Source organism: Myotis myotis, unplaced genomic scaffold (assembly GCF_014108235.1).
Source record: "Myotis myotis isolate mMyoMyo1 unplaced genomic scaffold, mMyoMyo1.p scaffold_m19_p_5, whole genome shotgun sequence".
In the NCBI taxonomy this organism is placed as follows: Eukaryota; Metazoa; Chordata; class Mammalia; order Chiroptera; family Vespertilionidae; genus Myotis; species Myotis myotis.
In genome coordinates this window covers 394,699-403,807 of record NW_023416357.1, presented here as the reverse complement: position 1 = coordinate 403,807, position 9,109 = coordinate 394,699, and the positions used below count along the sequence as shown (strand labels likewise).

General features: G+C 61.2%; 1 protein-coding gene across 1 annotated transcript; it reads right to left on the bottom strand.

Moving 5' to 3' along the window:
• Nucleotides 1–1,676: 1,676 nt before the first annotated feature.
• ACTBL2 (actin beta like 2) lies at nt 1,677–2,807 on the bottom strand. Its single transcript, XM_036310490.1, is given in 3 exon segments — nt 1,677–1,811; nt 1,813–2,561; nt 2,564–2,807. Coding segments are annotated over 3 exon segments (1,128 nt in total).
• Nucleotides 2,808–9,109: the final 6,302 nt, after the last annotated feature.

The following is a 9,109-nucleotide window of genomic DNA, read 5'->3' as shown; positions in this document are numbered from 1 at the left end:
AAGTGCCGAGAGCGGAGCCCAGGGGGCACCCGGGCCGCTGTGCCCTGCACTTCGCTTCCTGGGCCCCAGGCGGGAACTCCACGGCCAGGAGGTGTCTGCCCGCCTCTCGGGGCCTGGTGTCTGGGTTAGACCCCTCATGACCACCTGCTGAGGGTGTCCAGCGAATGTCCGCTCACGTCCACCCCCGTTAGCGCTTCCTCTTCGCCCCCGGCCGAGGGCGCAGGCCCGGGAGGCAGGCTGTGTGGCCGCTCATGCTGGGTTTATCTTAGAGAATAAATAAGTGGGAGAAAGGAACACCAGGGATTGCACAACTACAAGCAGACGCAGAGCATGAACAGCCGGTTAGGAGCAACATGGTCTCCTCGTGAAGGAGGGGTTACCCTGCGGCCCCCCGAAAGAGAGGGGCGCCCTGATTGGAGTGCGTCCCCTGGGGAGACCCGCCCAGGCCCTGGGTAGGTGCTGCGTTTTCTTGGAGGTCGGGCTGGTACACGCTGTGTCCGTCCAACTAGGAATCCCCTTTCGGGCAGAGTGCTCCATTGATTTGGGGTGCCCGTGCCGTCTCGGGTGGAGCTGAACGGGGGAGCAGTGGGTGAGTGACTGGTGAGGGGCACGCGGGCTGCAGGGACCTGGCAGTTCTTTTTTTTTAAATGTATGTTTATTGATTTCAGAGAGGAAGGGAGAGGGAGATGGAGAGAGACATCAGTGAGGAGAGAGTCATTTCTCGGCTGCCCCCTCCCCGCCCCCTGGACAAAAAAGCAGAATTACTCTAAAATCTTCCCAGGAACGACACCGGGATGACGGTACCGGAACTGGAATTTATGATTTGCAGGATGCGGCAGCGACGGGACCCACCGTGAAATTCTCGAGAAGAGAAATACCCAAATCACGGCCCACAGAGACCCTTCAGGACGCATGCTGCCTGGCGAAGACACCGTGAGAGAGTAGCTCCAGTCAGACTGTCGCATCGCGGTGTCCGATAGGACGGGGTCTCCCTATTGCAAAGCGAGGCACTGTCTGCAGGCGCACAGCTTTACAAGTAGAATGGAGTCCAGTGAGCGGGACACGGGACGATTGTCTGACCAGCAGGTCTCCACTCCGCCCCGAACACTTCGCGGACGGATGCACAGAAGTGGGACGTTGCTTCCCACGATGCTGCTTCAAGTAGAAGGAAGGACGCGGCGCTGGAGCCATGAGACAGTGGCTGCCGGGGAGGGAGGGAGTTCGCACTGGCCGGCCAGGTCGCCCGCGTCATTGGAAGACCGTAAGCTACTCCATCTCCCGGGAGCTCGTGTGGAGACAGAGGTTAGTGACCCTTACCGCTCGTTCTCTCTACTCGAAGAAGTAGAATGAATCGAAAACAGGGATTCTAAACACAGGACTCGCTGGCTACGCGGATGCACGTCTACAGAGTCACTGCTGCTCCGTGAAAGGCGTCCCGGATGCGAGAGCCAGCGTGAAACTGGGAGTCCTCCTTCTCCAGACGACAGAGCGTTTCCCGGGATCCCTCTCCTCGCACCGATTTCCGCAGGTTCTCCTGGGTGTACCGGACGGGGCCCCTCGGCCAGGATGGAGCTGAGTTTGGGGTTTGCACATGGCAGGCACAGACTCCCCTCAGCGCAGACAAAGGCGGTGCCATCTGGTGGCCGGGGCCGGGCCGGGGCCGCAGGCGGACACCCTCAGAAGCACTTCCTGTGCACCACGGGCGGGCCGGCCTCGTCGTACTCCTGCTTGCTGATCCACATCTGCTGGAAGGTGGACAGCGAGGCCAGGATGGAGCCGCCGATCCACACGGAGTACTTCCTCTCGGGGGGGCGCGATGACCTTGACCTTCATGGTGCCGGGGGCCAGGCCCGCCACCTCCTGCTGCATGCGGTCGGCCATGCCCGGGAACATGGTGCTGCCCCCGGACAGCATGGTGTTGGCGTACAGGTCCCTGCGGATGTCCACGTCGCACCTGAGGATGGAGCGCAAGGCCGCGGCGTGGACGCCCCGGGACTCGAGGCCGAGGAGGGAGGGCCGGAACAGGGCCTCGGGGCACCGGAACCGCTCGCTGCCCAGGGCGATCACCTGCCCGTCGGGCAGCTCGTAGCTCCGCTCCAGCGAGGGGGACGCGGCCGCGCTGGCCATCTCCTGCTCGAAGTCCAGGGCGACGTAGCACAGCTTCTCCTTGACGTCCCGCACGATCTCCCGCTCGGCCGTGGTGGTGAAGCTGTGGCCCCGCTCCGTGAGGATCTTCATGAGGTAGTCGGTCAGGTCCCGGCCGGCCAGGTCCAGGCGCAGGATGGCGTGGGGGAGGGCATAGCCCTCGTGGATGGGCACCGTGTGCGTGACCCCGTCCCCAGAGTCCATGACGATGCCCGTGGTGCGGCCCGAGGCGTACAGGGACAGCACGGCCTGGATGGCCACGTACATGGCGGGGGTGTTGAAGGCCTCAAACATGATCTGAGTCATCCTCTCCGGGTTGATCTTGGGGTTCAGGGGGGCCTCGGTGAGCAGGACGGGGTGCTCCTCGGGGGCCACGCGCAGCTCGTTGTAGAAGGTGTGGTGCCAGGTCTTCTCCAGTCGCCCCAGTCGGTGATGACGCCGTGCTCGATGGGGCGCCGCAGGGTGAGGACGCCGTGCTTGCCCTGGGCCTCGTTGCCCACGTAGGAGTCCTTCTGCCCCATGCCCACCACGACGCCCTGGTGCCGGGGCCGCCCGACCACGCAGGGGAACACGGCCCACGGGGCGTCGTCGCCGCCAAAGCCGGCCTTGCACACCCCCGACCCGTTGTCCACCACCAAGGCCGAGAGCTCGTTGTCGGACATCGTGCCGGCCAGGCAGGTGGCAGAGCGGACGGGGAGTGACTGCCAGATGCTGGTGCGAGGGAACGGCCAGGCCGGAGCGGCCTGCAGATGGGGCCAGGGCTGATGGCCGGGATTTAAAGGCACGGCCGGCCCCACCCACGTCTCACCCACCCGCTCAGCATGTCCGGGTGGCGTGGCCTCTGAGGTACCAGTGATGACGGTGATTATGTGCATCACTCGGGGGCCTTCCTCACAGAGAACAGGGCTGCCCCCGGCCACAGCGCCCTGACTGTAATTAGGCAGCCCACGCCTCGGGGCCTCGGGGGACGGGGGTGCAGCGTGGGCGGGATGCACAGCGAGACGGAAGGAGGCCGGAGGGAGGGGCAGCCGGCCACCCAGCCGCTCCGCCCTCCACCCTCTGGCCCATTCTCTCCACCGAGCTTAACTCTTCATCCAAATACTGTTCTTATGGGACTCTGACTCCAGAAACTTCACTTTAAATATATTTATTTATTGGTTTCAGAGAGGAAGGGAGAAGGAGAGAGAAACATCCATGATGAGAATCATTGATCGGCTGCCTCCTGCACGCCCCCTACTGGGGATCGAGCCCAAAACCCAGGCATGTGCCCTGACCAGGAATCGAACCTGGGACCCTTCAGTCCGCAGGCCGACGCTCTATCCACTGAGCCAAACCAGCCAGGGCCACAAACTTCACTTTAAAAAAGAATTTTTTTTTTTTATTGATTTCAGAGATGAAGGGAGGAGACACAGAGAAACATCAGTGATGAGAGAGAATCATGGACCGGCCGCCTCCTGCACTCCCCCCACTGGGGATCGAGCCCGCAACCCAGGCAGGTGCCCTGACTGGGAATCGAACCCTGACCTCCTGGTCTGTAGGTTGGCGCTCAACCACTGAGCCACACCGGCTGGACCATTTTAAAATAATATATTTGAACCAATCTTTAAAAACACTGTGATCTTCCAGATTCATGGGCTGAATTATGACGTGAGGCCTCTTGGTCGTCAGGGGAGCTCTCACGCCCGACCCTGCCCCCGTCAGCCCGGCCCAGCCTCCCCGGCCCCGTTTTCCTCTGCTCTCACACCCGTTTCATCAGCGTCCACTTCATTTGTAAAATTTCGTATTTTTTAAAAAAAGACAAAGGAATTGCCTTGGTTTGCAGTTTACCTTGAACTTTCCCTTGACTTGTGACCCAGAGGAAGGGTGAGCAGAAAGGTAGGTCCGACCAGAGCGGCCGGGGTCATAGGTTAACCTTCCCCGTCCCCCAATCAACTCGGAGAACAGAGCAGGCACCAAGCACCCTCCCCGCTCTGAGCACCCCCTCCCCCGCCCCCGCCTGTGGAAAGGAGAACGGATGAGCCGAGAGCACGGTGGACCCTGAGGCTTGTTTTTATAAAGCTGTGAACCGTGGCTCGTCCTAAAGCCAGTGTTTTCTTCCAGTTCTTTCAGTGCCTCGGACGTGGGATGTGGGGGTGCGCACCCCTGCAGCTCGGAGCTCGGCCGGGACTGGAATGTGCTCCTGGTCCCGCCTCAGCCCTAGGGGGCAGCAGCGTTCTTCCATGGGAGCTGGAGTCACGCGCCGGCAAGCAAGCCTCTGCTCAGGGAGAAGCAAGCCCCCCAACTTCACATGATAATTAAAAGCATCTCTTTATTGATGTCAGAGAGGCAGGGAGAGGGAGAGAGATGGAAACATCCGTGATGAGGGAGAATCCTGGGTCGGCCGCCTCCTGCACGCCCCGCACTGGGGATCGAGCCCACAGCCCGGGCCTGTGCCCCGACTGGGAATGGAACCCTGACCTCCTGGGTCCTCGGTGGACGCCCAGCCCCTGAGCCAGGCCGGCCGGGGACAGTCACGTTTTAACTGAGTGTTTCCACGTGCTGGCTGGGAGGTGAGGGATCGCCCACCCCCCGTTTCTCCCCCAACAGCCTCACTGAGTCGAGGACGGGCCTCCACTCAGAGCTGAGCAGCCAGAGAGAGAGACCCGTGGGGAGCGGGCCCCAGGGAGACACGCGAGGGGTCTCCCCGCTGTGATTGGCTTTGGGACCCCTGTCGAAGACGGTCCCTCTCCCATGGGGCATTCGGTGGCCTTTGCTGCACCCGGGCACAGGGCACTGTGGGTGCCGGGGGCTGAGGCCTGAGAGCCGGCTGAGGCCGCGGTGACCGGGACGGGCCACGGGTGGGCTCATCCCTAATTCCTGCTCCGGACCCAGCAGCCTGGCTTCCCGGCCACCTGGCTCCACGCAGAGCTGCCACGTGAGCTTTGGCTCTGCCACGCCGTTTGCCAACTGGTCACAGTTCCTGGGCGTCTCGCTCGGGGGAGGGGGTGGGGTGGGGGGACAGAGACCCCAAGACGGGCCCGTGCTCTTCCCCGCTGCCGCCCGGGCGGTCGGCTGGAAGACAGGCGTCCGCTTGCTGTGCTTGGGGCTCTGGTGTAGCTGCATGAACGTTTCAGGAGAAGATGCACGTGGGCACTCAGCGCAGGTGCCGGCGAAGTGTCCGAACTGCGGCGTCTCTTCACCTGTTCGGTCGGAACACAGATTAGAGTTCGTAGGTGAATTGCTCCGTCAGCAGATGTTTGACTAGAAACGCATCAGCCCTCACTGTCCGAGCTGCTGACCCCGAGGAGCCACATGCGCTGGGCAGACGACCCCTGACCCGGCCACACGGCCTTGTCCCCGTCCCCTCCTGGGGGTGTGGGTGGGACTCACACCAGCTGTTTCTAAAGAGCAGAGTGAAAGTAGGCAGACGGAGGAGGGAAACTAGAGTCTGTGGGTTCTCGCCTCGGAAGTCTGCCCTCTCCCGCTGGGCTCCTGGAGCCTCCAGGCTGAGGGCAGCTCCTGGCTGCGGGCAGGTCCTGACTGCGGGCACGTCCTGACTGCGGGCACGTCCTGGCTGTGGGCACATCCTGGCAGCCTGCACCCCTCCCCCCATGGACTTGACCCCTGGCCTCGCCTTCTGGTGACGTCCAGAGCTCATTTTGGACCCACAGATGCTATTTATGCTCCCCGTTCCCACCGCCCCGTGTCCTCCCCTCCCCCCCTGAAGCCACCTCCTGGTTTGAAACTAATATTTAGAACAGTGGTTTCCCACGTGGCTGCGTTAGAATTGCCTGGGGCCTCGGAGAAATGTGGGTGCTCAGGGTGGACTCCAGTCAGGCACCAGGATCCCTGGGGGGCACAGCATGCAGATGTTTATTTATTTATTTATAAAAGATAGTTTTTTGATTTCAGAGAGGAAGGAAGAGGGAGTGCGAGGTGGAAACATCCATGAGGAGACGCCCACACGGGGAATGAAACCGCGACCTCCTGGTTCACAGGTCGATGCTCAACCCTGAGCCACGCCAGCCGGCGGCATCAGGATGTTAAGCCTCTGCAGAGACTCCAAGGGGCAGGTGTGGCCGGGACCGCTGTGGTAGCTCCCGTCCCCGCCTGTCCACCTCAGCCCTGCCCCTCCGCCGGCCTCCGCGGGCAGCGGATCCTGGTCCCGGTGCCCCTGGTGGCCTGGCTCAGCTCCAGCCTCAGATCAGGATCCTGTTTGGAGCCAGGAGGCCGGGCGGGACATCTGAGCCCACGCGAGCCCCCGTGTTCCCGCCGGAGATGCCGATCAGCGCGTCCGCCGGCCTCGCGGGGGGAGGAGCGTCCTCTGCAGCCGCGGCTGATGCACGGGCTGCGTCCAGAACCCGCGCGTGGTCAGGGCTCCTGGAGATGCCCCCAGTGCCACAGGAACACAGTTGCACAGGGAAGTGCTGGTCCCAGTGGCTCCGAACCCTGGACACGCGGGACCGAGAGCCACGGCAGGAGAATCGCCGCTTCGTCGTTGGCGGAACCCCATGAACGGAAACGTCTGCGTGTCGACGGTGGTTGGCCACTGGCCATTTTCTTTGTGTAATTTATTTTTCTTTTTTAATTTTCTATTGTTGATAGTATTACAGATGCCTCCCATTCCCCCTCCCCCAGGTCTGCACCACCCTGTGCCCGTCCACGGCTGTGCCTGTGAGGGTGCGAGTCCTTGGGCTCTCTCTTCTGTCCCCAGCGCCCGCGAGGGGTGCCGTCTGCCCCATGCCTCCCGCTGCGGGTCTTACATTGTTGGTCAGTTCGTCTTGTTCACTGGATTCCACAGATGAGTGAGGTCAGGTGATGCTTGTCTTTCTCTGGCCCCTTTCACCCGGCACCACACGCCCAGGTCCCTCCCTGCCGTCCCGAAGGGTAAGATGTCCCTCTTGGCAGTTTCCTGTGGGCCTCCCTTTGCTACGTGTTACGTAGGCAGAGGGGGAAAGTGTGCGTACAGACACCGCGTCGGAATCGGGGTCTAAGAGGGACATCACTCTGTCTCCCACCCTCCACCCCCTCACTTCTGCTCCCACCAGGTGAGATGCAGGCATGGAGCACAGGCCCCCAGGGTTCTGCCTGAGAGGACTTCGAGGAGGTGGGCAGGTGGGGACTGGATCTGAGGGAGGGGGGTGTGGGCTCTGATGTCCGCACCCACGGGGGACCAGACCTTCCTGCAGACGCCAGGAGCGGGCAGCATCGCTGGGGTCTCGGCCGGAGCAGGGCAGCTGGCGGCCTGGCCCACCGGCCAGCTGGGTGGGCAGGTGAGGCCGCAAAGTCTGCCTGGCTGTGACCAGGTGTCCCGTGGGTGTGTGCCCCCTGGCGTGTGCTCCACGGGCGAGTCAGTGAGCCTGCTGGGTGTGCACGGTCCTCCACCAGGAGCTGTGGTTTTAGACGGGGCGTTGCTTTGAGTCAGGAAGTTGCAGTGTGTCCTTTTCCTTCTGTTTCAGGGCTGAGTCTGGCACATAGTAGGTACGTGGTAAGGGTTGCCTGGCAACCACGTGGCACTCGAAGGTGATGGATGTGATTCCCCTGGAAGGAAACAGCCATTCTGAGACGTTTCCACGCATTTGCATGTCCACTGGTGCTCTCGGAGTTGCGGCTCCTAGAACAGGCTGCTTGTCCTGTTTCCACGCCCGCTGTGTGTGCTATAAACAGAAACACCCCCTTCACCGGCCCATCCTTTCTCGTGATTCACGTTCCTGTCTTGGCTCTTCAGAGAGTAGAGGTCCTATTTGAACCCAACACCCACTCAATGAAGTGGCTGGAGATCTGAGCGGCTCCAGAGGCGTTCGGGGTCCAAGGGCAATGCCCGCTTCCTCCCGATTGGCCTCTGGGCGCAGCTGCAGGCTCACACGCGGAGCGGATGTAAAAAACGAGACGATTTGGTTGCGTGGACCACAAGGATTATGGGAGCTCTTCTTCTCTCCTTAGCCAATGATAAGTGAGGCCATGTTTATATGTGACACGAGCCTTCATCACAGGCTGGTCACGTCCTTCACGCAGAGCGAATCCAGCAGCAAGCAAATCGTCCTCAACCCTTGGGCTCCGAAACGCAGGCTCGTCCCCGCCTTTGCAAGCGATTTCCATAATGCACTTCCCTCTGCCATCACGGTGTCAGGCCAGCCGTGGCCTGTTGCCAGGAGGAGGCCGAGTCTGAACCACCTCATGCAATTATGCAAACACGGTTCCTGTGAAGTACCAGGAAGGAGACCCTTGCTGTCAGTCATTTCGGAAGCCTTCAGGGCTGGTCCAGCCGACCAGTAAACCTGATTGTTCTCTTGGTTGTTCAGTGTATTTTGGAAGCAAAAGCTTGTAAACATCTTTTAAGAATGGTTTCTAATACACCCTTTTCGAAGGTTTGTCTTTAAGATGGCCTGGAATGGCCTTTAAATGTCTTCAGTTTGCGATCCCTGCTGGTTGGCTGTTTGCGGAAGGGGCCGGTCTGATTGTGGCTCTAATTCCGCCTCTAGCCCCAGCGAGGCCTGGAAGAGGCTCTTATCCCTGCGGTGATGACTGTCCCCCGTCTGGGAGGGATCACGCAGGATTTCCCATCTTCCTTCTGAGATTCTGCAGCTCACGCCGCAGAGGACGTGGGCTGATGGGCAGCAGGGACGGGGGGGAGGGGGGGGGCGGGGGGCGTGGAGACACTTTGCACCAGCCCTGCTGGCTCTGTGCCCAGAGCCAAGGTGGGGCCGGGGCAGATGGAGATGAGGAGAGAACGGGTTTGCTCTCCAGAGAGGCTGCCCTGTGGCGAGGACCTCATGGCAACACTGGGCATAGCAGACCAGGAGGTGTGTGGCTGCTCTGAGAACAGGGTGTTTAGGTATAGAAGGCAGAGGTGCAACATTTGAAAGATAGAAAAAGAATGGATTCCAGCCCTCTTCGCCCAGTGGGTAGCTGGCGTTGCAGCGATACAGATTCAGGTGACAAGAACCATAAACAAGATGAGCTTCGGGCAAGTTAAAGGCCAAAG